Below are 27,134 nucleotides of genomic sequence, written 5' to 3' on the forward strand. Positions count from 1 at the left end.
ACCGGGGGGGGGGGGGGGGTACTGGGGGACACTGGGGCACTGGGGTGGGGGGCACTGGGAGGGCGTCGGTCGGGGGACACTGGGAGCACTGGGAGGGCGTTGGTCGGGGGAGCACTGGGAGGACACTGGGAGTACTGGGGGAGCCTCGGCGGCTGCCGCAGCGGCCGGCAGGGGGCGCTGGGGCGCGGCGGGCGGCCTCCTCTTCCGGCCCGCCAGGGGGCGCTGCAACGGGGAAGGCCGCTTGTGCCGCTCGTCTCGCTGGCTCCGCCGAAGCCGCCAAGCCGTAAAGCGCGACGTGATTGTCGCGGCTGCGCTTACGCTTGACGGCGGGCAGCGTCGTGAAAGGCCCGTGAAGGACGGCGGCGGCGGTTGCGGGTCCGTGAGGCGCGGCCGGTCGGCCGGTGTTCGTATCGCGATAGCGTCCTTTGTCGCGACAAAGGCGGAGCCATGCCGTTCTGGGACTTGCAGCGGCAGCTGGGTATCGATGTAGACCGGTGGCTGTTGCGGCAGAGCATGCCGCAGCCCTACGGCAAGGCCGCCGCCTGTCACGCCTTCGAGCGGGAGTGGGTGGAATGCGGACACGGCCTGGGCCAGACCCGCGCCCGCCGCGAGTGTCAGCTCGAGTACGAGGACTTTATGGAGTGCATGCACCGCACCAAGCTGGTGAGCGTCGCCGGGCCGGGGAGCAGGGGGCTCTGGAGGGTCCAGGCCAAGTTGGGGGGGGGGGAGGGGGGGAGCACTGGGACACCAGGGCCGGGCTGGGAACGCTTGAGGTGCTGGGTCAGGCTGGGGAGAGGGTGGTGAGGGTGCAGGTCAAGCTCTTGAGGAGGTTTGGGGGCTCTGGCGCAGGCTGGGGAAGGGGATCGGGGTGGGGAGCACTGCCCGGGGTGTTCCTGCTCACCGGGCACCCTGCCTTGGTGGTGCCTGGAGCCATCAGGCACTATCTCTCGGCTGGCAGCCGGCAGGCAGCGTGCCTTAGACAGTGCGAGCGGGGGGTCTGGCCCTGCAGCAGCCCCTTTCCAAAGGGGTGGCGTGGGCTGTGGTAGCAGCAGGGCTCTGTCCTCCGCAGTCCCTTCCTCCCTGCCTGCATGACTCTCCTCTTCTCCATCAGCAGCTACAATCAGTCCTCAGCTGCAGTAGCGATGGGAGAAGATACTGCTGGGTCAGCTGTGGGTTGAAAACCCAATTATCATTAGTAGTAAAATGTGTTGCAACAGCCTGAAAGCCCAAAAGTCTTTGGCAGGAGGCTCAAACCTGTGTGAGGAGCCCCAAGGGCAGGGTTAGTGTGGGTTCCACATGCACTTGGCTTCTGAGAGGCTGCTGGGACCTGTGCTAGGGACCGCACAAGTGCTTCCCTGACTGCTGCGACCCTGTTGCGTGTCTGCCCCGACCCTCTCGTGTGCGCTTTGCCAGGCTATGCGGCTGAGAACCATCCTCGAGCAGAGGGACAAGATGATCAAGGAAGGGAAGTACACGATGCCCGACTACCACAAGGGCAAAGAGGAGCCGCGGCCTTGATTCGTGGGGGATGGGGCCGTCGGTCACCTGTAGAGCCGTTGACGTGGGACTCCTCTAGGAAGAAAACCTGCGGCACAACCGGGTCACGCTGTAGTGGTGGGGTGGGGGCTGCGTAGGGGCCCTGCCCCTGCTGAAGGGGAATGACACCACATCGGGCATCGCTTGGACTAGTAAATATCTCCTTCGGAACAGCTTTTGGCTCTGTCTTCTCTTTTTTTCCTGAGTAAAGCACGGCTTGAGGGTTTCTCTCTGTAGCAGTGCTGCCAGGGAAGCTTTTGAGACATCCTAAAACACCTCAGTGGTGCTGGGGACGTGCCCCTGAGGAGGTCAAATGCTCCTGGAGCCAGAGGGAGCTGGTGCCACGGGCCGTCGTGAGCTCTCCCTTTGTGCTCGCAGCCCATCCCTCCTGCTGACCTGTGGGCAGGCCTCCCAGGCAGCAATTGCTGCTGGAAATGAGAGGAATAACTTGAAAGAGTTAAAAAAAACCAAACCTGTCCAAGCTTATCCTGCGAAATTTCATCAGCATATGGGACTGGTGTGTGCTGGGCTGTTCCCAGTTGCTCTCCAGCTGGTGGTAGCAGTGTATGAGGTGAAAACCTGGTTAAAACAACTTGTTTGCACCTGGATTCAGAGCAGTAGTGGATGGATTCGGTTTCTCTCCTGCTCTTTCAGCGTGTTGGAAGCAGATCTCCTCTCTGGGGGCTTTGCTTCAAAATCCCCTGTGTCAGCGGGATCCATTGAGCACCGCAGCGGGTGCTGGGCCCTGCTGACGGCAGCTGGCGGGCAGCTCTGGCACAGCCGCAGCGGTTTGTCCCTCCGTGCTGTGTCCTGGCAGCAGGACCTGCCTGCGCAGCTGGTGTTCCTCCCTTCCTAAGGCGGGTATTTCCCCCTGTTCCCTCCAAATCCAGCATGGTTTTGTAACGGCATTAAATCAGGTGAGTACCTGGAAGTAGAGAGGGGACAGATATGTGCTTTAATCCACGTTTTTAATGCTGGTGATTGTGGGTTTAATGCTTAATCTTTGATGCAGGTGGAGTCTACAAGTTTCCTGATCCTCGCAAATCCCCATACTGGGATGATAAATACTGACCAGAGCGTGGTGTAACCTCCGGCAGGCAGAGACGGCCAGGGCGTCTCGCCGAGCTGCGCCAAGGGGCTGCATGGGGCTGTCGCTCCTGCTCACAGATGCAGTTTCTCTAACTCCTGCCCTGCCAATGCCTTTGTGGATCATCAGGGCTTTGGAGGCCCATCTCTGCATTTGTCTCCAGCTGAGAAGAAAAGTCCTCTCTTGAGGGCTGAAGGTAGCCATGGCAGATGGCCTCTTCAAACACCTTGTGAATGAATAACCGGGTGGGGGAGAACAGCTGGTTTGATAAGCGGTCTGTGTTTAGATAGTGCATGCCTGAAATTTGAGGGTTTGAAGTTAAAGTTATCGCCTGACGCGGACTATGACAGGAGCAAAAAACCCAAACTCTCGTGGCTGGGACCCAAAGAGAGGGAGCGCTGCCGCTTTGAGCTTCCAAGGGCCCACGTCCTGTGGTGGGTGCACAGATCCTTCCTGGGGATGAGAAGAGGCTCGCAGAGCCCTGACTCCACGCAGACGCTGGAAGAGCTGCGCCCTCAGATACGGGGTGTCACAGCTGGGTACTGTGTTTTCGGGGCTCTCTGCCTTCTCCCTGTGCCATCCCGGGGTGCCTGGGGCAGGGACCCGAACCACGAGAGTTTCATTATTTGCACATGGTTGAACCAAAGCGCGCTGACAGAAACAATTCCCCGGATTTCACCCCGGTTCCACGCGGACTGTGACAGCAATGGTCCCACAAGTGCCGTCCCTGCTGGGGTTTGGCCTGTTTGGGATTTCTGCTGCTCTTTGTCAAGCTCCTCTCCCACAGCTCCCTCTGAACTGGCCTTCCTGAGCGCTGCTGGGAGGTTTCTCCCTTCCCTCAGGCCCAAATGTATTCCCTGCACTCAGGCTGAATCACAGCTGCAGTCATCCTGGCATGTGGGACAGAGCCATGGTTCTCCCTGGCAGGGGCAGGTGCTGGGAGATGGCAGCATCAGGGAACCCCAAAATTTGGGTCTGGATCCGATGAGGCCCCGGGCTGCTGGAGATGGTGGGGGCTGCTCTCCTTGCATGTAATGGGCTGATAATCCTCAGGGATTTTGTTTGGCTTTTTAAAATATGAAAACTGTTTGGTGGTGATTAGTTTCAGCAGAGGAAAACTTACGTAATGGTGCCGACGCTCAGGTGGATTACAGTGTTTCAGCTGCAAAAGCAGGCAAGGGGAAGCTCCCCAGGCAGCAGTGGAGGAAAATGCCGGAAAGATGCGAGAGCAGTGTGGAAAAAATGGGCAGAGATGTGAACAGTTTCAGGTGAAAACGCCCTGGGAGGCTCCCGGCATGAGGGCTGTGGGCTCTGCGGGGTGGGGGGCTGCCAGAGCTGCCAGCGACCAGCCGTCAGAACTAATAAACGATGAACGGAGAGGGAAAACTACGCCTGGGGGTAGAAATCGAACGGTGTCATGTGAACCATTGGCTGCAGAGTATTTTATCTGCGGCAGAAAGCTGTCCGGGGAGGCTTTGGGGAGAAGGAGAGGGGCTGGGGCTGCGCAGGTGGGGGATGCGGGGACCAACGTCGCACCTCCAGAAAGCAGTGAGCGGGGTTGAGCTGTGCCAGCGCAGCAATTGCTCGTTATAGATGACAATTAATTACCCTCCCCTTTCCTGAAGAGGCGTTATGCACCACAGAGGCGGCTTCAGGGAGGCAGCAGGTTCCCAGGGCCGGCAGTCGGCCCCACGAATGACTCTTCTGGTGGCAGCTTGACTGCGACAGTCGTTAACTCGGCGGCGTTGCAAACCCCTCACGAGCAGGCTGCGAAGGCTGGCAGCGCCCGGAGCCGTGCGGCAGCACGAGCTGGCGCACTCTGGGAATTGCTGGTTTGCAAAAAAAAAGGCTGTGAAAGGAAAGGGTTGCTTTTCCGGGGGGGGGGGGGAAAGGGCTCAGCAAAAAGCCCAGCAACTTGCTTGTGTCGAGAGTGACTCATCTCGTCAAGCTGTCCAGATGTCGGAGGAAATATTGAAATGTATCTAAACGCTTCTGCCTCCTGAGAGCCTCTTTAGATCCATCCAAAATCTAATTGTTCTGGCGATAGATGTTAACACAGCCAAGGGCAAGTGGTGAATAGCAGGGACTGGGAGGAGCAGATCTGTTTGTCATAGTTAAAAGCTCTATTAGAAATTTTGGCCAATAAAGCAAATAACCAAAGGCCTGATGAAAACAATCGAATTCATGGAGAGATAAAAAAAACACCTCCCAGCTCTGGCGCGAGGAGACCGTGGCCGAAGCTCTGGCTGAGCGGCAGCAATCGAAAACGGGTCCGATCATCCCGACCGAGTTCCTCCAGGCAAAAGGGATTTGGAGCATCCTCAGCTTCTGAATGCAGCTCACCACTCAGCCCTGCACAAGATTCACTTCCAGTGCGTAGTAGATCCAAATTTATATTTCACTGTTTGCTTTTTTGTCATTTTTTTGGCACAGGGCGAAGCCACATCCCGGCTGGGTGGGAGGCACCGAGGCTGGGATGGGGTGGGATGTCTCCACCGGGCATGAGCCAGCGAGAGCAGCGCTCGCATCACTCACCGGCTGCTTTCCCAGTGGTTTCCCTCCCCTCAGCTCCCCCATTCCCATTTTCCTATAACCCTCAGCCACCCAGGAGTGGGAGCTGGGGTCCGGGGAGCGGGTGAGCCCCCACCTCCTGCAGCTCCCACAGCCCCGGATGTGCCAGGAGCCTCCAGCAGCATCTGCAGCTCCTCTCTGCCTCGGAGAGGGGGAATAAACAACTCTCAGGAGATGAATAATTTATCAAAAGTCAAGGGAAAAGGCAGGTTTCATCTGTGGGCTTGGGCGAAGGTTTTAATGAGGGAGAGGGGATGGATCCCGGGGCAGAGCCACGTGCTGGCTGATTTGCACTGGCGCAGCCGCGACTTGGGACATGTCTCCCTGCAGCCCCGCGGATGCCGAGTGGGACCCCGAGGTCTCGGCACCCTCCTCGGGTGGGTGTCTGCAGGGCCCCGGCAGGGAGGGGGGTCCCCATGGTCCTGCTGTACAGCACAGGAATGGGGAGATGAAATGATTTAGAGAGGACCCCCTCCGCCTCCCCAATTCCTCCTGAAATAACGATTCCCCATCCCCACGTAGGCAAAACAACGCACGATCTTAACCCAGATTCGTAGCACAAATAATCCAACGCCGCCGGGCGCTGTGAGGGATTTCTGGAAAGGCGTTTCGGGTGTGAAATCCGCGCAGGCTGGAACAGGCGCCGTCTCCCGACTGCCCTCGTTCCTCTGGGGTTCAACACGGCTCAAATTGGCCGGGTTTGCTCTTGAGGGCACCGCGACGGAGGCAGCCAGAGCCCAATCGGTGGCACCGAGCATGGGGTGACGAAGGGACACGTCACCTTGCAGCCAGCGCTGGAGCGTGCAGCCGGCTGCGCGGTGAACCGTGTGTTTCGTGCCCCGAGGGCGAGCGGTGCCCGGCTGCAATGGTTGGGAGCAAGGGTGGCCGGGGCATGGTGCCCATCGCCCCGGTGTGTGCCGGAGGCCGGGGGGTGCCGCAGCCGGGCTCGCGGGGCCGTCAACCAGGGGGCCTCCATGCAGCACAAACATGTGGCTGAGTCGCCCAACCTGTCCGGGAGCTTTGGGAACGGCACGAGCCGCGTCTGGCTCTTTGGGCACTTTCCTCCTCCCAATGTGTCTGAGGCCACTGGCTCCGGTGGGACGAGCCCTCCCTGCTCCCCGGCTCTCGCAGATTTTGGGGTCCGTTGTGATGCTGGGACCCACAGCCCCGACTCGAGCACAGTGGCTGCATTTATCCATCGGTGTCCGGTACGGACCCGACCACCCGCTCAAGGGGTGCGAGACCCGCATGGGTGGAGGGAAGACAAAGCGGTGCCGGGGCGGTGAAGCTGGTGCTGGCCCACGAGGACACCATTTTCCAATATACCCTTTACTCTGCCCGCAGTGCCCCAGCACCAGTCCAACCCAGCTGCAATGTCATCGGGGGGCCCGGGGAGCTTATGCCCTCATTACCAGCCGGTGCTCGTGTCTGCGAGGCCTCGGCCGCCGCATCTGTGGGCTCGATACGTCCCACCGGTGCCTCCGCACCCGGGCGGGTTTCGGCCGAGTTCTTCCTCCTGCGCTGTTGTCCCCATCCCTGGATCCGACCAGGCAGGGCTGCAGGGCAACACGTGCCCTTTTACAGCCACGTCCCAAATGTCCAAGAGCAAAGCGTCACCACACCCCGTGCCGTGTCCTCCACTGTGTCCCACCCCCTCGCTGGAGGTATTTGGGGAAACAGCCGCCGGGAAGCAGAAGGACGCGTTGGGATGAGATCTGAAAACCGGTGGGGGCGAGATGCCCGCGGGGCAACCGGCTACGCCGAGACCCCGGGGGAACAGGGACGACGGGCTTGGCCCGGCCGCGTACGCCGAAGCCGTGGGATCGTGCCGTCGGTGCGTGGCGGCTGGATCTGCCGTCAGCCGGAGCGGTTTATCCTGCTTCATTCCTGCCAAGCGGCTGGGGCTGTCCTGCAGCTCAGCCACCCCTTCGGGCTGCTGCTGGTGATCCTGCCTGCGCCGCGGCTGTTGCCGGTACTGACTCGGCTGGAGCTGGGATGCCTCGTTGCCCCGCAGGTGAGGCTCTGGGCAGCACACGGTTTTCCCAGCGCAACTCTCCGGCCCTTTCTACGCTTGTCCCTGCTCACGTCCCCCCGCTTGTGCGTGTCCCCCCGCGCTCCCGCCACGGCTGCTGGCCCCAATCGATGGGTGCTCTAATTACCCTGAGCCTAGAGAGATGGGGGGGCAGGATCTAGGGGATGGGGTGGAAGGGGGTGCCCTGGGGGGGGGGGGGGCTGCTGGGTGGTTTGGGGTGGGTGGGGGTGCGATGGGGGTGCAGGGTGGGTTAGGGGAAGGCGAAAGGCATCGGGGTGCCCTGGGGAGCGTGGGCAAGTTTGGGGGTGCAGGGTGGGGTGGGGGGGGGGGGGGGAGTTGTGGGGGTGCCCGGGGCGGAGGGTGCCGGGTTGAGCCGGCACAGGGGCGGGCACCGGGGCCGGTCCCCGGAGCTGTGCGGGGCGGGAGGCAGCCGGGACATTCCCCCCCCCAAAACCGCTCCGCCGCTCCGTGCCGCCCCGGTGGGCAGGGCCGGGCCGGGCCGGGGGAGGCGCCGCGGCGGCGGGGCCGGGAACGGCCGTACCGGGAACGGCCGTACCGGGAGCGCACGGCGGCGGGGCCGGGAACGGGAACGGGAACGTCGCGTCCTACCCACGCCGAACACCCCGGGACCGGAGAACCACCGGAGAGGGGGGGGGTGAGCGGGGCCGGGGCTGCGGGGAGGAGGAGGAGGAGGGGGGATGCGTACCGGGCAAAGACCGGGAAAGGGCGGCGGATGGAGCGGGAAAGGGCAGGAGATGGGAATGGAGAGGGAAAGGGCGGCGGATGGCGATAGGGATGGAGCGGGAAAAGGGGGTGGGGGGGGTGGGCAGCCGCCACCGGGGCTGGGCTGGGGCTGCGGGCACCGGAGGCTACCGACCGGGGCGGGGAAGGGCCCGGGGGGGGCCCCCCAGTCCGGCCCCGTGTGCCCCCGCAAAGCCGTTCCCGCACCCCGCTGCCTCCCGCACCTGCTGCACCCCCCGCCCGCACCGCCGAGCCGGGCTCCGGCCCCCGCAGCCCCCGGTCCTGCTTCTCCCCGGGCACCCAGGACCACCCCACCCCCCCCCCCCCCAGGGCACCCACCCGCAGCCCCCTCAAGCCCCACACCCGCGGGTCCCCCCAAAAAAAATCAGGCTGAGCCCCTCGGTACAGGCGTCGGGGCTGCGGAGGGCGGGAGGGGGGGGGGGGAGATGTGATTTTGGGCCTCGATTCATTTTTTGCAGCTTTTCAATGGGGGGTTGGGGGGGGTGAATGACTCATGGAATCCTTTCTCCCTTTCTTTCGATGTTTTTTTGGGTCTCTTTGTTCCTGTTTTGCTGATTAAATGATGATAATAAGGAAAGGCTCCGCGCGATGGAGGCGGCTCCTCTGCCGCGGCACATCGGTTGTAGGAGTCTCAGTCATTTCATGTGCATTTTTCCTGGTCGAGCTAGAGGACACAATGAGAATTATTTTAAATATGTCTCATGCAAGGTGCTTATTTGCCCAGCATGTGTGCGCGGCACAGCTCACTCCCTGTGTGCTACAGAAAGCCCTACCATTTTCCCCTACCACGATTAATAGGATTTTTAAAGCTGTTGCCAATCTAAGATCGGAAAAACCTGGTGGTACAAAGGGCAGCGCCGATCTGATGGCTTCTTCTTGTACCGAGCACAAAGAAATCAAACCCAAAAGGTTGGACTTTGCTTTGTGGGAGTGAGCTGGTACCAGGGATGCCTGCGTGAGCTTTGCTGGCAGAGGGATGGCTGTGCCACCGTCCCTGTCCCCGGGAGTCCCAGCCACCAGACCAACAAGGGGGAAACTGAGGCAGCATTTAGGTGCTCCAGGAGGGCTGATTCACCCGCCCAAGAGGGTCCTCGGGCACAGGCGTGAGGGCAGAGACGTCCGTGGCAGGACAGTCCCTTCTCCATCACCCCCAGCACCCGTGACAGGGAGGGATCCGCCGCCGGTGGCCCAGCGTCACGCGCTGTTTGCTCCTTCTGCAGGCTGCTGCCCGCGGGGACGTCCTGCCCGCCCTCCTGCCCGCGCCGTGGGCCATGTCGTCCTCCGACGAGGAGACCCTCAGTGAGCGGTCATGCCGGAGCGAGCGGTCGTGCCGAAGCGAGCGCTCCTACCGCAGCGAGCGTTCGGGCAGCCTCTCCCCCTGTCCCCCCGGGGACACCTTGCCCTGGAATTTACCCCTCCACGAGCAGAGGAAGAGGAAGAGCCAGGACTCGGTGCTGGACCCGGCCGAGAGGGCTGTCGTCAGGGTCGCAGGTAAGGCAGCGCCCTGTTGTGCGGTGGGTCCCCCCTGGGATGGGCAGATGCTGGTCCCCGAGCTCCCCCTGCGGTGGCCGAGATGGTTTCGGGGTCATCTCCGTACCCAGGGAGACTGGGGATGGGTGGGATGGGGATGGGAGGGATGGATGTGGCCTTTGGTGGCTGAGGACCAGGGTGGTGGTTCGGCTCCGCGATGGCTTTGTTCTGTCAGGGCAGGGCTTGCCCTGGGTTGTTCATACCCTCAGCACGTTGGGGTTAAAGGATGACTGGGCACCTCCAACGCTTGGGTTGGGTGACATTAAAATGCCTAATTAAGGACTAAAGGCCTCCTTGGTGGAACAATGCTCTTGGCCAGACTCCAGGGAGGAATTTGCCCTGAGAGGTTTGCGATTCCCGCCCAGCTGATGGAGCTGGGGTGGCTCCTTCGCCGTGGTTGTGCCCATCGGCAGCCCCATCGCTGTGGTCCTTGGGACGTCCCGGCATCCCTGCGCTGCTGCGTCGTGGAGGGGACGCTGCCCCACGCGTCTCCTCGCCTGCAGTGCCACCATGATACCCGCCGGCTGCTGTCACACCCCGGGGGGAAGAGACAGGGATGGGAAGGAGAAACAAAGACAGGGATAGACCCACCGTGGCTGATGGCTCCTTCTCCAAGCGCTGGTTGGTGGGGATCCCACTCCGGGGCTGCCAGGGAGGGAGGATGGAGGAGCTTTGCTTAAGCCCCGAGTGCCGGAGTTGAGATTTGCTTCTTCACCTGGGACAAACGGCTGTTGGGGGCTTTGATCTGCGGCTGCTGGGGTCTGGCCCCTTCTCCCTACATCCCAGGGGCCTTTGATCTGCTCCTGCCAGAGCAAACGGGGATTCGGGGCTGTGCCAAGGGGTCCCTGCTGAGCCCCGGCTGGGCTGTTCCCGGCTGCTGCCCCAGGGGAACCCCAGGGCCTGGCTTTCATCTCACTGGTGGAGGCGAGCTCCCGAGGCGCCCGCTCTGCCCTTCCAGCCCCTGCCAGCCCCCAGCTGATGGGCAAACCGGCCCCAGTGCTGGGCTCTGCGCCTGAGGGTCCCTGAGCGCTGTGGGGACTCAGACTGGGAGCACTGGGAGCGGGGAGACCGTGGCAGATCCCACCTGGGCAGGAGTGGCAGCGGGATGCTGGCTGCCTGCCCTACCCACCCCGTGCCGGCACGGTGGGGCGCGTGTGGCTTTGGCCGTGCCGTGGTGCCGCTCGGGCGAGTTGTGCCATCCTGGCTCGCGGGCGTCTTGGGGCAGGAAGAACCAGTTGATTCAAATGATGGTTTTCAAAAACGCGCTGTCTGGGGCTGGGGGAAGCAAATGCGCAGGGTGCGGCCGGCTCTGCCCCAAACACCAGCACCGTCGAGGCTGGGAGATTGCTGGGCTAAGGGGGCCCCACCATACCCATCACCGCTCATGGACCAGCTCTGCCCCAAAAGCCCCATCCTGCTGGGTGCTGAGCACCCTCCCACACCCCGGGGCCGGACCCTGCTGAGCTACAGCCATTTCCCCAGCTGCGTTTCTCCCTGCCTGCCCGGGATGCCGAGCGCTTGTCGTCACGTTGGCTAGATCCAGCCCATGATTAAAGGCAGGGGGATGTCACAAAATCCGGTCTCATGCAGATTCCCCATTAAAAATAACTCGCGAGGTGCAGCTAGACAGTGCTGAGCTGGGAAGAAAGAGTTTGGAGACAGTTTTGTGTCACCAGGTTTGAAAATGAGCTGAAATATTGATTCAGATCCTTGCATTATTCAGTGGGACTGTCTGCAGTGTGCCGGCCGTCCTGGTGCCTGTCCCCACCATGGGGCTCAGGGACTGGGGACAGTGGCTGGCGGGATGTACCCGGGGGGACTGGCACCTCTCGGTGTGCCTGGGGAGGGGGATGCGGCTCAGCTCCTTGGAACCCCCGGGAAGAAGCACCAGGGAGCCAAGCCCAGCAGCAGGGATGGAGCCTGGGCATCGTGTGGGGCTGGGGAGCCCCATCCCACGCCCGGCTGTGGACCTTGCGGAGGCGGTGCAGGAGTTTTAGCATCTCGGTGGTTTTGGGGGACACACATGGATGTGGGGTGCTCTTCCTCCTCGCTGTCCGTGGGATCTGATGATCTCTGCATCCCTTCTGGCCATTAGAGCTAAGGAAGGGAGAATGTGGCCATGCCCAGGGAGGGGACACACCAGCGAGGACTTTGCTGGATGTGCCGGTGCCCCGGCGCGGGGGGCTGGGACACGCTGGTCCCCCCCATCCCGGGCTGTCTGCACTTCGATACCTCCAGTGCTGGGCTGGATCCCCAGGCAGCCTCTGGAACCGTTCCCTGCTTTGCTGGCATCTCCCTGGAAGGCAGTGGTATGGGGGGAGCAGAGTGGGCTCAGAGTCCGGTCCTTGGCCGTGCATCGCTCTGCCTCGCTCCAGCAGCTTGGCAGAGGGTGAGGGTTGTGGCTTGGGACAGGGTGGGGGACGGAGTTGCTTTTGGAAGAAAAGGTTCTTTCATCCTAAACCTGTTTGCACTCGATCCTGCCAGGGGTCACGGTCTGCTGGTGGGGTGCTGGGGTTATGCTGGTGGGGTGCTGGGGTGATGCTGGGGTGCGAGGGGCTGGGGGGGGGACAAGGATGTGAGGGGGGAGCGAGCAACAGAGGCAGCGGGCAGGGGTGATGGGAGAGGCGTCGCGGGGGCTTTCCAAGGGCTGCGCTCGGTCTGTTTGAAAAGGCTCCTGGGAGTCCTTTGTCATTCGGGAGCGTCACCCCAGCCGCTGGCAGAGGCAGCCTTGGCTGAGCGCAGGGCGATGTGCTTCATCCTCGGGGACGTGGGAACAAACCTCCTCCTTCTCTGCTGCCTTGGGAGCAGCAAACCCGCCGGCTCGTAGGGACAGGGCAGGTTTCGAGCAGCCCAAAGAGGAATGAATAAGTGCCAGCTGGCCGGCGTGGAATTCCCTTTTTCCTGGGAACGCAGTTTTTTTGGGTCGGATGGATGATGCGAACGTAGGCACCTCTGCGGGGCGGCTTCGCGGGCAGAAGCGGAGGAGCCGCGGCCGTGCCCGGTGGGATGCTCTACCGCCCAAGGACGGCTGCCCTGCCTCGGCACCGCTGGGCACAAAGGCAGCCCAGCCACGAGGCCGGCGCGGTAAACCCGGATTTAAGCCTTCCTCCCTGTGGAGGCATTGCCGGGGATGCAGCCAGGCACCGGAGCTCGGTGCGACGTTAATTACTTTTCCTAATTAAAGCAGCGTGGTGAAGGGGAGATGGCTCCCAAACCGGGGCGAGGGGGATGATTTGTGTAACCCCCCCCATCCCCAGGCCGAAGGCTGTGGGATGAGGAGGAGGAGGATGAGGATGATGGTGGTTGTCACCAGTGGGCCCCTCGCCATCCCCCGGAGGGATATGGAGTGCAGCCCCCCCCCAAACACCCTGGGGTGCTGCTGGGAGGGAGATTTAGGGTGGGGGGGTCCCTGGGTGATGGTGGGGAGCCACACCAGTGGGATGGGGCTTTTCTCGTTGCCATGGTTACCCAGCTGGTGGAGCCTGGCCCTCCGGTTGCCATGGGAACGGCGCAGCCAGGGTGAAAAAGCAACATCTTGTGGTGGCCAAAAAAGGCCGGGATTTGCCCCAGAAGGTTGGGGGGGGGGGGGCTAGGGCTGCCTTGGGGGAGGGGGGGGCTGGATCCGGCCTTGGGTCTTGGTGAGGGGGTGCTCTGTGGGCTAACTGGGGGAGACTGGGGTGTCCCCTGGCTTGGGGACACCCACCCAGTGTCCCCATAATGGTTGGGTTGTTTTTTTTTTGGGGGGGGGTCACTCTGGTGTGTCCAGAATCACCAGGAGGGCTGTGGTTTGGGGGGGCTGAGGGGGGGTTCTGGTGGATGTGGGGGTGCCAGGCAGGTTTGGGTCTGCACCCCAGCAGGGCTGGGGGCAGCTGAGATGTTCCCCCGCTTGGGTGCACTGAGGAGCGCTGGGATGCACTGGGATGCGCTGGGATGCAGTGCTCTGGGCACAGTGGGAAGCGGTGCTTTGGTTGAGCAGACTGCACTGGGAGGTAATGTCCTTGTTGCACTGGGCTGCACTGGGCTGCAGCGCTGCGGGCTCACTGGGCTGTGGTGCTCTGGGCTCACTGGGATGCACTGGGATGCAGTGCTATGGGCTCACTGGGATGCAGTGCTCTGGGTACACTGGGATGCTTTGGTATGCGGCGCTCTGGGCTCACTGGGATGCACTGGGCTGTGGTGCTCTGGGCACACTGGGATGCACTGGGCTGTGCTGCTCCAGGCTCATTGGGATGCACTGGGATGAGGCGTTCTAGGCTCATTGGGCTGCGGTGCTCTGGGCTCACTGGGGTGCACTGGGCTGTGGTGCTCTAGGCTTAGTGGGATGCACTGGGATTGGTGCTCTGGGTGCACTAGGATGCACCGGGATGCAGCGCTCTGGGCGCACTGGGATGCAGTGGGATGCAGTGCTCCAGGCTCACTGGGCTGTGGCACTCTGAGCTCACTGGGATGCACTGGGATCAGTGCTCCGGGTGTGCTAAGGTGCACTGGGCTGTGGTGCTCCAGGTGCACTGGGATGCGCAGGGATCAGTGCTCTGGGTGCACTGGGATGCACTGGGTTGCAGTGCTCCAGGTGCACTGGGATGCGTGGGGATCAGTGCTCTGGGCGCACTGGGATGCACTGGGCTGCAGTGCTCTGGGGTCACTGGGGTGCACTGGGACACAGCGCTCCGGGCTCACTGGGATGCAGCGCTCCAGGCTCACTGGGGTGCATTGGGACGCAGCTCTCTGGGCTTGCTGGGATGCACTGGGCTGTGGCGCTCCGGGCTCACTGGGGCGCACTGGACTGCGTCGCCTTGGGGTCATTGGAGTGCACTGGGCTGCGTCGCCCTGGGCTCACTGGGCTGCACTGGGATGCGTCAACCTGGGCTCACTGGGGTGCACTGGGACGCAGCGCCCTGGGCTCACTGGGGTGCACTGGGACGCCGTGCTCTGGGCTCACTGGGGTGCACTGGGGCGCAGCGCCCTGGGCTCACTGGGGTGCACTGGGGCGCCGTGCTCTGAGCTCACTGGGGTGCACTGGGGCGCAGCGCCCTGGGCTCACTGGGGTGCACTGGGGCGCAGTGCTCTGGGCTCACTGGGATGCACTGGGGTGCACTGGGACGCCGTGCTCTGGGCTCACTGGGGTGCACTGGGGTGCACTGGGACGCCGTGCCCTGGGCTCACTGGGGTGCACTGGGGCGCAGCGCCCTGGGCTCACTGGGGTGCACTGGGACGCCGTGCTCTGGGCTCACTGGGGTGCACTGGGGCGCAGCGCTCCGGGCTCACTGGGATGCACTGGGGCACAGCGCTGTGGGCTCACTGGGATGCACTGGGGTGCACTGGGACGCCGTGCTCTGGGCTCACTGGGGTGCACTGGGGCGCAGCGCCCTGGGCTCACTGGGGTGCACTGGGGCGCAGCACCCTGGGCTCACTGGGGTGCACTGGGACGCCGTGCTCTGGGCTCACTGGGATGCACTGGGGTGCACTGGGACGCCGTGCTCTGGGCTCACTGGGGTGCACTGGGGCGCAGCGCCCTGGGCTCACTGGGGTGCACTGGGGCGCAGCGCTCCGGGCTCACTGGGATGCACTGGGGTGCACTGGGACGCCGTGCTCTGGGCTCACTGGGGTGCACTGGGACGCAGCGCCCTGGGCTCACTGGAGTGCACTGGGACGCAGCGCCCTGGGCTCACTGGGGTGCACTGGGACGCAGCGCCCTGGGCTCACTGGGGTGCACTGGGACGCCGTGCTCTGGGCTCACTGGGGTGCACTGGGACGCAGCGCCCTGGGCTCACTGGGATGCACTGGGGTGCACTGGGACGCAGCGCTCTGGGCTCACTGGGGTGCACTGGGACGCCCTGGGGCGCACCGGTCGCAGCGCTGTCACCTCCCGGGGGCGGGGCCCCCTCTGGCCCCGCCCTCCCCCCCCGCCGCGGGGCTTCCCCGCGCCGCCGCCAGGGGTCGCGGCGGGGCCGGGGCGGGAGTCAGGGGGCGGGGCCGTATTCGGCGGAGGGGGGCGGAGCGGCCCTTAAGGGGCGGGGCCGAGGGGGCGTGCCCAGCGGTGGTGGGCGGGGCCGGCGGGCGGGCGGCGGCGCGGGCGGAAGCGGTCGGGGCGCAGACCGGCCTTGGCCGCCGCGCCGGCAGCTGCACCGGGGGCCGCCGGCACAAAGGGCCGCCATGGCCGGGTACGTGCCGGGGCTGCTCCCGGCTAACCGGAGCCAGGAGAAGGAGTTCGTCCAGGCCTACGAGGACGTGCTGGAACGCTATAAAGGTACCGGATGGTCGGCGGGGCCCGGTGTGGGGCCTTGGAGCTCGGCGGGGCCGCCCCCGCGGAGCGGAGGGAGGTGTGTGGGGGGGCGGTTGTTGAGCCGGAGCCGTCCCTGTGCCCGCGGTCGGAGAGCTGGAGGCGGGATGGTTGGGGTGAGCATCGCCGGGGGGAGCTCAGCGTCCCCCGCGTGGGGTGCCCGCGGGCTAAGTGTCCCCCGCGTGGGGTGCCCGGGGTGCGAGTGTCCCCGGTGTCCCTTGCGTGGGGTGTCCGAGGGGAGAGTGTCCCCGGTGTCCCTTGCGTGGGGGTGCCCGGGGTCCGAGTGTCCCCATATCTGAACTGCGTGGGGTGCCCGGGGTCCCTGGTGTCCCCTGCGTGGGGTGCCTGGTGGCTCAGCATCCCTGTGTGGGGTTCCTGGGGTCCCTGGTGTCCCCTGCGTGGAGTGTCCAGGGTCCCTGGTGTCCCCTGCGTGGGGTGCCCGGCAGGTCAGCATCCCTGCGTGGGGTTCCTGGGGTTCCCCGGTGTCCCCTGCATGGGGTCCCTCGGGTCCCTGTGTCCCCTGCATGGGATGCCCGGCATCCCAGCACCCCACCTTGCCGCTCAGAGCGCCACAACATCCACCATCCCAGTGCCCGTACGCTGGGGTGCCATAAGGTACGTGGGGACCCACCGTCCCCCATCCCCGCCCCGGTGTTCCCGCAGCCCCCCACGGGGCTGGGCTCCCTCTCCCCAAGCTGCAGCTGGGCAGGGACGAAGAGCCGACGCGCTCCCCAAGGCCGTCGTGTTGACGGCTGTGCCGGTGTCGGTACCGGCAGTGAGTGTGCAGTTTTGATGTCAGTGGCTCGTCTCCGGGAGTTGCGTGCATTTCCATTCTTATTATTTTATTTTTTTTCTTCTCGCTGCAGAGATAGACTTGTCTTGGAGCCCAGATTTCAGCCCCACAGGGCTCCTAGCGCTCTGTTTTGTAAGTTTAGCAGCCAAGGCTCTTTAAAATGCGGATGGCCGAGTCGAGAGGAGCCAGGCGCTCGCGGCGCCCGTTTCCTTTTCCTTTCTGCCTGCAGAGAAAGGGGAATAATGGATTCCTCGGCTCCCCGATTCAGGGGGTGCCACTCAAACCTCCCAGAGGTGGGAGAAACGTGCAGCCTTGCTCCGCTTTCACAGGGAACGGGGAATAAAAGCCTCTTCGGGTGCTTTGGAAAGGCGCTGGATAACGTGACTCGGGCTTGTCCAAGTACTTGACAAACTTTTATTAATAAAAAGCCCCTTTGATGTAGTTGGGTTCAGCGTGGAGACGCGGAGGAAACGGTGCGGCGGGTGCCAGCGGCTGGCATGGAAAGAGCTGTCGTTTGCATTGGTTTTGCTTTGTTCCAAAAAAGAAATTGAAATTACAGTGCCTGTCCATGCTGGTCCAGCTGGAGCACCGCCGGCCAGCGGTGCCGGGCTGGGCTGTCCCTTGCCCGCCCCGTGCTCTGGCTGTTGGTGCCTTCGTTGAGTAGCTGGGTTCCTCCAGAAAGGTGGACTTTTTAGGTAATATCTGATTTCTACACTGGGTTATGGTAGAAAGCTGCTTGGAAATACCCTGCTGCGTGTTGTTTGATCTTGTTTGTGGTGCCTGTTTGGTGTAGGGGAAATGACTGTTTATACCGAATAAAAGCTTTCCTTTGCTTTCGACCCTTTCCCAGCTCCCCACCCCTCCCGGGATATCACACCAGCGCTGTGAGGGCTGGGTGGGAGCCTCCAGTTCGGGTCCTTGGGCTCCAAGCTGGTGGACGTGTTGTCTCTTCCCTGCTTTCCTCCATTGCAGCTCCTGTAAACGGTTTGGTTTTTCCTGTCCGGAACAAGTTTTCCACTGGCTTGTCCCCTCCCCCTCTTAATCCTTCAAAAATGGAGAGTTTTCACCGAAATGTGACTGCTGGGGACCAAGCCGCCTGGGGAGACATGCAGGGTTGGTGTTTGGCTCGTGGTGGCCACCCGATACCTGCCGCAACCAGGACCCGGCACTGCTGGCACCGGCTCGCACCGTCGGAGGGCAAGGAGGACGCTTGGCGCTGCTGAAGCCAGGAGCCGTGGGGAGATTGCAAATGCCTCCCTGCATTTCTATGAGACAGCTCCACTCTATTTCTAATAGAAAATAGCCTAAAAAAAAATAAAAAAAAAAATCAATCTGAGCAGCGGGGCCTCCGCCGTCGAGCAAGCTGGGGCAGGTCTGGAGGCAGGAAGGTCAGCAGCACGGGAAAGGTCCCGGAGCCGGCGCGGTGAGCTGCGAATCCTGCCTTTCTCTGACGAGCAGGGGTTAACCAGCTGGCAGATCCCCGTGATTTCTTTCTTTATAAAAACACCCACCTTAGGCAGAGGAAAGCTGCCTGTGCGGAGGGGCTGGGGTGCCGGGTAGGTGTGCTGCATCACTGCGGTGCCGGTGCTCGCCGGGGTGCTCCTGCTCCCAGGCGTGCCGGGGGAGGAGGTTTGCATCAATGCTGTGAGCTGGCGTGGGTGCTGCGGGGGCACCCGTCCCTGCTGCCGGCAGACCCGATACCGGGTGCTGCGTGATGCTTGCAACCCGGTCCCGACGGCGTTGGTTGAGCAGGGGGATGGGGCTCGAGGGGAGGATTTGGGGGAGCGTAGGCTCGTGTTGCCACCTCATGGTACTTGGAGCGTGGCAGAGCCGCTCTGATCGTGGCTTCCTTCGGCTGCTGGCATCTTCGAGGGGCGCAGCGCCCTCCGAGCTGCCCTGTCCCAAACAGCGCCTGGCACCTGCAGCTGGAAGGTCTCCAGCGCCAAGAACTTCACCAGTCTGGCCCAGTTGAAAGCCAGCAGGCCAGTTTCCCAAGGCCGCTCCAGGGAGGCAGGGCGGCTTCCAGCCCCTCTTGCCTCATCGCTGGATCGCGGTGCCGCGGCACATGCCGGGACGTGCAGCGCTGCTGCCACGGGTGCCGGTGGGAATGACGGCAGCAGCGTGGGGCGTGACAGTGGAGTTTTCGGGGACCCCTCTGGATGCTGCTACTGTGGTAGAGCCACCAGTCAGAGGGGTCTGGGCAGGAAGGGAAGCCCTGGTTCATCCTCCCGTGGGTGCAGGGCATGCTGAGTGGGGCTTAGCATCTGAGGGCTGCTCTCCACTCCCACGGTGTATACCTCCCATCGTGTTTTGGCGGGTGCTGACACTCGCCATCCCCTCGGAAAAGCAGGAGCTGGCAGGTGGCTCTGCTGCGGCAGAACCCGGCAGCGCAAGGGTGCAGGCAGCGCTGCTGGGCTCCGCTCAGAGCACAGGTCACCCTTTCCCAGTTCAGAGCACTGTAAACATTAACTAATCAATCTTGGTGAAATCCTTTCTTTTTGTTAATTAACTCTTTTTTTTTTTGGGGGTCGGGGGTAGAAACTTGGAGTTGGAGGTAGAAACTTGGAGCTGTAGTGTCTGAGAAGCTTTTTCCCACCCCCGGTGCCGTCTCTGCCTGCTCCGTGGTGGCCAGCGTGTGGTCTGGCTTGTTTGGACTGGGACAGCGTGGGATGGCTTATCACCTTGTTTGAGTAACCTGGCTCCTGTTCGGGAGGGAACAACCTTCCCAGCGACTGGAGGAGACCCCGGGGTGGGCAGAAGAGGTGTGGGACCCTTGTATAAATGAACCACAGTTCGTTCCTTCTTGGGACTGGAGCCTTCCTGGTGGTGGATGGCAGTCCTGGCCATGCCCATCTCTGAAGAAGCATCTTTTTTCCACTTGTGTCTTGTCTTCTGCTGTAAGAAATGCAACTACAGGTGTCTGGACACCAATGCTGGGGTCTTGGAGCTTGAAGGTGCCCAGTTCCTTGAGTCGAGCGGCTCTGCCAGCCTGGCAGCATGCGGCTGCCTTCTGATGCAGGGCCGCTGCTGCTGGGATTTTATCCGGCAAGGATAAACGTCATTCCTAGGCGGTGCTGAGCAGGCTGCGTGGGGCCTCTGCGGTCTTCAAGAGTGCTGACGGGGCCGGTGGCGTGGTGGTGACTCCTCGCTGGGGGAGAGGAAGCCCTTCTTCCTCTTCATCACCCGGGAGGAGGGGTGGCTGAGCGCTGCCGTTGGAGCGGGGAGTCCCTGGCTCGGGGAAGCTGGGCTGGGAGCCATCGGGCTTTCCATCATTAGGCCGGTTAACACTGATTTTTTTGGGATGCGTGTGGAAGTCGCTGGCTTCCCTGGTACGGGCGAGGGGACCAGAGACCAAGGGGGTCTCATGAAGGCGGCAGGAGCCTTGGGCTGCCACCAGGGACGGCTGGACCCAGGTGTCCAAGCTGGAGCCTGACCGCATAGTGGAAGGTGCTGTTTGTTTTGGCCAACAGGGAAATGAAGTTGGTGGTTTTTCAGGTGAGATGATCCACCCCACCTCGCCCGGCCAGCTTTCTGCTGCTTTCGCGGTGGAGTCATCACCATCCCAAGAGCCTGACGGTGCCTCCCGGGCTGGGCTCGCCTCGCTGAGAGGCACGTGCCTCCCCCCCCCCTCCATATCCCGCTGGCATCCCCGGTCACAAAATCGTCGGCGGAAGCGATTGCAATTTGCCGTCATTATCCTGGCGCCCCGCTAGTGAACCAGGACCGTGGCTGAGCCCTGCTCTCGGATCCTGGGGCTGTCGGCTACTGCTCCTCGTTTCCGTGGGCTTCTGGTCCAGAGAGAAAAGCCCCGGGGGAGGCTGGGGTGCTGGGTGCCCGTGCAAGGTGGCCACATCCATGGTACCTTCCTGGCACGGGCACTAGGACGCCGCGTGACTCTCACCGGTGTACGGTGCCGTGCCGGCAGCGAGTGCCGGGAAGCTTTGATCTTGTTTCAGCAGCCAGCTCTCTGCCGAGCCGAGCGTTTGGAAAGGGCTCGGGCTGTTCCCTTGCTCCTCTTCTCAGCACTAACTGCACGCATTCCCGTCGGAGCCTTTTCCTTCCCAGCTCATGCTTCGGGGCGAGACCGGAGTCTTTGACCTCTGTCTGCTGGTTTCTGGCCAACCTCCTTTCCAGGCTTGTCTTGCTTGTGTCAGCTAAGTTTAGACTGCTCTGGACATACCGTCGCTGGTGCCAGTGGCGAGAAAACTCCCAGAGGGAAGTAGAAAAAGAGGTTTTATTTAAATTTAAAGTGTCTTAACACTGTTGTTTGAATACCAGGGTGGTAAGTCCCTTTGAGTGCACCTAAAAACATAAACCCAGGCTGTGGAAGCAGCAGAGGATTTCAGTTTCCAGTTTCTTCTGTCTCGGTGTGGGGAGAAGCTGCATCGGAGCTTGAGGTGGGTGTGAAGAAGCTGCTCTGTGCTGGGGCTGCCTGGATAAAGCCCATTTTTTTGTTCCATCTCTCCCACCCAGAGGGGCCGGGAGCTCTTCCCCAGACCATGGGCTCAGTCCATCTGCCGTGGCCGAGCTGGTTCCTGCACGGGGCAGTGTTTCGCTGCCGACTGGAGCACGAGGGCTGGGACAGGCGTGGGGCAGCGGGGAGAAATGCGCTGAGCCGGGAAGCAGCGCAGTTCATCCCAAGGCTCTGCTTGGCCAGGGAAGCTCTGGAAGGAAGGGTTTTTTTGGGGGTGAGCTGATCCCACCCGAGGATCAGCCACAGACAGCGGTGTCGGGTGGGTGCTTGGGAGCAGAGCTGGCAACCGGGGTGGGATTTGTGACTGCTCAGCCTTCGGCATCGCAGCAGCTCTAGTTCGAGGGGGGTCACTGGGGCGGTGTTTGATTTGAATCCATCGCCTCTTTGGGAAAGAGCACAAACACATTCTCATTAATATTCCCCGGGGATGGTTTCCATGAGCAGCCTCTGATGTGTGCCCGTGATGGGGAGCGTGGGCAGGGCTGGCTGCTGCCTGGTGCAGGCTCTGCTCGCCCCGGGGGGCACAGGGACTGCGGGGGACGATGTGTCCTTTGGGGCTGCGCTCGTCGGGGTGGGACCACTCTCCTCCAGCACAAATCCAGCCCTTCCCCACTCTTCTCTGCAGCTCGGCTATACCCAGGGCGTCACTGCCTTGGGAAGCTCTGTGCTGTGGACGCATCCTGGCAATGCCAGCTGAGTTTTCCAGGGCAGATAAGGCAATCGCTGCCTTCAGGGTGAGGTGGTGCAGTGGTGGGTGTGATGGCACACCTGGGCTGGCGGTGGGAGCCCTAATTTCTGGGGCTGGCGGTGGGAGCCCTAATTTCTGGGGCTGGCGGTGGGAGCCCTAATTTCTGGGGCTGGTGGTGGCCGTCACCCACGACGTGCCTCCCTGCCTGGCATGGTGGTGTGGAGCCAGCCTTTGCGGGTCTGTGGGCAGGACCTACAAACCGGCTCCTCTCTGCACCCCAACTGGTTGCTCGTGTCTTTCCCATCCCATCGGAGTCTGCAGGCGGGGTGGGAACCAGCGGAGCTGCTGCTGGGTAGTGGTGGGAGAGGAGGCGTGGAGGCAGGGTGCCGGTCTCCCCCGGCATGGGGAAGAGAGCAGATTTTTGGCAGCTTTTGCCGGCTGCCTGCAGCTTCTGGCCCTGCCGGCAGCATGGTCCCCTGCCTGGGCAGCCCCTCTCCTGCATCCCAAGTGGCCAGGCTTGTAGCATCCCTGCTGGATGCTGACCTCGAGCTTCCCCTTCTCCTTCCAGACGCTCTTTCTCAAGGCTTGTTGGAAGCTCCAGACTTAACATCTCAGCGCTGCCCTTGTCTGGGGGGGGCTGGGCTCGCTGTTGGGGTTTGGGGGTGTTCAAACAGCCTCCAGCTCGGAGAGGGAAACCACCAAGGAGGTCCCCTGCACGGCAGCATTTGCATAGCATGGAGGACGCTTGTGTTATAAACCGGGAAGCTTCATTTCCGAGCTCATGTTGTGGGTTTTTGTGTGTTTGGATAGATCCCGCTTGGCTTGGAGGCTGGGGAGGAGGATCCTGCAGCATCAGCTTCCCAAGGAGGAGATGTGTGTTGGGGCTGGGAGGCTGGGTGATCAGATTTGGTGTATGTCTGGCTGCGGACATGGTAAAACGAGTCCTCGGATGTGATCTGAGATAATGTGCCCTGCCTCTGGGTCAGATAAGCCCAGTGATTCCTGGAAGGGGAGAAGTGGGGAAGGCTGTTGGGCAAGATGGTTTGGGAGATTTGGGGCAAGAAGCAGGACGCTGATCCCAGCAGGAGGGCTGGCAGGATGGACTGGGGCTCCCTCTGACCGTGAGGGAGCAGGCTCTGAGGGTGCCGATGAGAGCCTTGATCCATTGATACCTGCAGCGGTGAGACGAGTCGGTCTGCAACGAGCATCTTGCGTTTGTGCCTCGTGCCTGCAGCTGCAGCCTTGCAGCACTGGGAGAGCCCCTCTGTCACCTCCCCGTTTATCAGCAATCTGGACCAGTGAGTTCTGGGTGGCTGGCTGGGCGCTGCGAGGCCACAATAGCGGGTTTTTTATTGTTTCCCTGTGCATGACATACTGCATTTCCATTTTTCATTTCCTGTTGGACCCTGTTTCCTTCCGGTGATTCCAAGCCGGCCGGTGCGGGCTGTGGGACCGGCACTGTGCCCGTGCTGCCTGTTCTCCCTGCCCTCCTCTGCTCGGACTGACTATTTTTTACCGATGCTAGGGAAGCTTTGCCAGTCTCCCACGGGTGATGATGCTGCATTTCGCACCTCTGCAGCACCCGCCGTGGGTCGTCTTCCCTCCCAGCCTCTGCTCTTGCCCACCTCGAGCTCCGCCGGGACCCCTGTCCCCTTCCTCGAGCTCCGCCGGGACCCCTGTCCCCTTCCTCGAGCTCCGCCGGGACCCCTGCCTGGGTTGAGGACAGAGTCCTGGCACGGTTGGGGCCAGAGCCAGCTCTGCCCTGTCCTGCTCCCATCCCGCTCCCAAGCCCTTGCTCTGCCCTTGCTGCCTCCCAGCCGGCTGCCCCCATCCTGCGCAGCCACGGAGCTGTGCCTCGGTCCCGGTGGGATGTTTGTGCTGACTTCTGGTTGTGTCAAATAAGGGTCTAACTTCTGTCTTGGTTTTTTATTAATCGCTATTCAGGTCCATGGTGGCCTTTCAGAAGTGCTTTTGCCAGCAGCTTATTTTTCCCTGCAGGAAACTGTATACAAGGGCTCCCGTGGCAGTGAGATTCGCGTTGACCTTGGGCAGTTTTGCTACAAGAGCTGTCCTGGTAAAACTATCCAGTGGGAGCGACTCCTTTCCGTGTGGAGCAGGGCCAGGCTGTCTCCCTAGCCCGGCAGTCCCGTACTGCACACGCTGCCGGCAGCTGCCCCACCAGCTAATTAACATGAATTAGCAGCCCCTGCACCACCTCGCTGGTTCAAGCACCATTCAGTTGATACGAGAACCGCTACGAGTGATGCTGGGGACAGCTGGTGTGGCCGTCACCGTGTCCCCGCTGGGCGCTCGCTCGGGGTGGCGATGGTGCAGCCGTGCCGGCTAAGCTCTCCTAAAATAAATGCATCCCGCACCCCAGGCTTGCTCCGGCGGATCTCTGCCCTGGCTCTGCCGATGTCCTTGGCACAGCGAGAACGGTCTCTGCCCCGCTGCTGGCGATGGTGGGCAGCATTTGTCCCCCCCGTCGTCCTGCCACTCATGTGCACGTTGGGGAGCAAAATCCCCCTCTGTGGGGCACTGCCCCGGGGCGAAGGTGGTGGGGACAGCCATGGCGCAGGAGGTTTTATTGCAGGCGGCTCCAGACGCTGCCTGTGGAGATATTTCATCCTCGCCAGCTGTTTGGGATGCTTCTCGTTCTTGCTGCGGAGGGCAGTTGCCGGACTGGGAGATGCTGGGATTCCTCAGCCGGCCGGTTGCGTGGTGGCCGTCCCGGGAACTGGGGGCTCCCCCCCCTCCCACCCCGGCCCCGGTGTGCTGATTGAGCCAGCTGGAACGATCCTCCCAGCTCTGGGAATTCCTGGCGTTCCCGGCGGCGGGGAGAGGGAGCCAGGATGCTTGTGGATGGGGTCTGGTGGCTGGGATGGGGTCTGGTGGCGTCAGACCTGCTTTCCCCTTAACCCCCCTCGGGACAGAAGGAGGGAAGCACCCTTCTCCCCATCGCCATGGGGTTTGGGGGGGCCCGGTGGGTGTCGGGCTGCCTTCCCACACCACTGACCTGCTTTGGTGTTACGTGGCGCGTTAGGGAGCGGGGCAGGAGGCTTGCTGTGTCCGGTGGCTGTCCCGGCGGTGCCTGGTCTCTCCCCTTTGCTGGGAAGGGGAGGATGGAGATAAATAAAACAGGGATGCTGGCGGCGCTGCCCACTCCCCCGCTCTGAGCTCTGCTCTCCATGCCTGCGTGGGAGTGATGGAGGGGAAGGAGATGGTGTTCCCCGTGCCCCCTCCATGGGGCTGTTCCTCGCTTCTTTCTCACAGCCCCTTTGTCAGGAAGAAACAGGGGTTGGGATTTTTTTTTCCCTTTTTATTTTTCCTTTTTTTTTTCTTTAGAGGAAAATTCCATTGTGCTATTTTTAGTGGTGACAACTTGGCTTCTCGCAACAACTTTATTTTGCTCCCAGCTCTGCCGGCAGGCGCGGGGGGATGTCTGTGGGAGCAGATGCCCCGCGATGCCGAGACTGCAGCCGGGCTGCGGTGTGCTGGCCGGCGAGGGCTCCCACCGTCTGCATCCGACCAGGCGCCTCCGGCTCTGCACGTCAATCCTCGGCGGAGGCCGGCACAGCCGGGCTGTTCCACGTGGCCACTCACCGGCGATCCGATCGACTCCATCTCGCCGGGATGAACGGATGCCCGACACCAGCTGCTGTGGACCCGCGCGTCCCCCCCGGGGCTCGGACAGCTTTTTTTGATGGCAGCGGGTCCTCCGGGTGTCACCTCCATCCCACCTGAGCCCGGCGGTGGGTACGAGTGGTGCGGAGGGTCCCGGTGTAATTGGAGCGTGGGGGGCTGCAGCAGGGGGGGCACCTCGCCACCTGCCCCTGTTTCCCCCTCGGAGCTCCCGGAGTGATTTTTGGCTCCCCGGTTCCCAGGCAGACAGCTGTCGGGGGCACAAGCGGCAACTGGCCCATGGGGTTTGCTCTGCTCGTGAAGGAAAGTGATATCCCCGGTGCACGTCTGTGCCTGGAGGGGTGTCCGTCTGTCCGCAGAGCTGCGGAGGAGTGGGGGGCCCTGTGCCCCCCGTCTCAGGGTCACTTGGATGAGCAGACCGGTTTTATTAATGTTTTTGTGGATAACGTGGGGCATTGCCATGGGATGCTGTTTGCTTTGGGGACGGGTGGATCCGCTCCCCCAGCGCGCGATGAAGGAGCCGGGGATTCACGTGCCGGTACCCGTGGACAAAGGGAATCTCTTTGCCGTGCCGAATATGGGGAGCTGCCACCCCTGGTTTCTGTGGGAGAGTGATTTGGCTCCTGCAGCACATCCTTGCTCTGGTTTCTCTCTTCTCCCTCTGGCAAAGCTGGGTGTGCCAGGACAGCTCTGCCGGGAGGTGCCGGCCGTGCCGAAGTCTAGGTGGGCAGATCCTGCACCATGCGGTGGGTCTTGCTCAATCTGCTGGGATCTTTCCGGAGAGGCATTAGGGTGATAAAGGGAAAGCGTGATTTGCCTCCATGACAAGCACATTTCAACACCACTGCTGATATTATTATTAGTTATTTGATTTGACAGAAGTCCTGGGACGTGCCTGGTGGACACCCATCCTGCCAAAGGGCAACAATGAGCAGGGTGGGCGTTCGGATCCCCTCGGATCATGCTGGGCTGGTTCCTGCTGCCAGAAATGCCTTTAAAAACAATAAATCTCCTTTTCAGCTCTGAAAGCGCCTTGCTGCCGGTGTGGGGTGAGCACGTGGTAAGCACTGGGGGCAAAGGCAGGAGGGATCCAACCCCCACCTGCTCCTGGGTCTCACCTGGCCCTTTTTTCCATCACTTTATGGCACTTTTCTGGTGGCTTCTCCCAGTCTGGTGGCCTGCTGTCAGTCACCAGGGTGGCTTTTCCCATGAGGACAGGGACCCTGCGCTCTGCCCACGACTGCTTTTCCCCATCTTCTGCCTGCCAGTCTTAAAGCCTGTTGGGTTTTTTTTTTTTTCCTTCCCCTCCCAATTCCCTCGAACGTGCTCCTTGCTGGAAATATCCCCAAGACATACAATCCCTGAAACCTCCGGCATGGAGCTGGGGAGGGGTGAGGGCTGCCGGGAGCCCTGATGGTGCAGGGCACTAGCTGTTAGTGCTGGGCTCATTTGCACAAAAGGGGGGTGGCCTCGGCCATGGGAGGTTTTTATGTGCTTCATCAAATAAGGAAACACGAGGGCTGTGCCGCAGCCGGTGGTCAAAGGGCGACGGCAGCGAGGCCGGTGGGGCTGCTGAGCCGGTGACGGCGGCTGGGGCTCGCAGGCGCCCTGATGCTGCCCAGTTGAGGAGCACGGTGGGCTCGGCTAGAAAATGAACTTGGAGAAGTACAAGAAGTTCCTGGATGGACTTGGCACACTGAAAGGTATTTTTTTTTTTTTTACCCTCCACGGTGTGGATG

General features: G+C 62.2%; 2 protein-coding genes across 17 annotated transcripts in view; both read left to right on the top strand.

Annotated features, from left to right (window-relative positions):
- The first annotated feature begins 321 nt into the window (after positions 1 to 321).
- NDUFS5 (NADH:ubiquinone oxidoreductase subunit S5) lies at positions 322 to 1,709 on the top strand. The gene is made up of 2 exons (XM_049821054.1): positions 322 to 663; positions 1,414 to 1,709. Exons 1-2 carry the CDS (start codon positions 448 to 450, stop codon positions 1,516 to 1,518), a joined length of 321 nt encoding a protein of 106 aa, XP_049677011.1. The 5' UTR covers positions 322 to 447; the 3' UTR covers positions 1,519 to 1,709.
- Positions 1,710 to 9,244: 7,535 nt separating this feature from the next.
- Positions 9,245 to 27,134, top strand: part of MACF1 (microtubule actin crosslinking factor 1) — a 147,515-nt gene continuing 129,625 nt past the window's right edge. For 14 of the 16 annotated variants that reach the window (XM_049820638.1, XM_049820631.1, XM_049820635.1 and 11 more), the window contains exon 1: positions 9,245 to 9,479. In XM_049820638.1, the coding sequence (XP_049676595.1) occupies positions 9,260 to 9,479 (220 nt within the window). In that variant the 5' untranslated portion in view covers positions 9,245 to 9,259. Of the gene's footprint in view, positions 9,480 to 15,606; positions 15,766 to 27,031; positions 27,099 to 27,134 lie in introns of those variants that run through there. The other 2 variants (XM_049820641.1, XM_049820643.1) reach the window with 2 other exon arrangements.

This window comes from Accipiter gentilis, chromosome 17 (assembly GCF_929443795.1).
Source record: "Accipiter gentilis chromosome 17, bAccGen1.1, whole genome shotgun sequence".
NCBI classification, from domain to species: Eukaryota; Metazoa; Chordata; class Aves; order Accipitriformes; family Accipitridae; genus Astur; species Astur gentilis.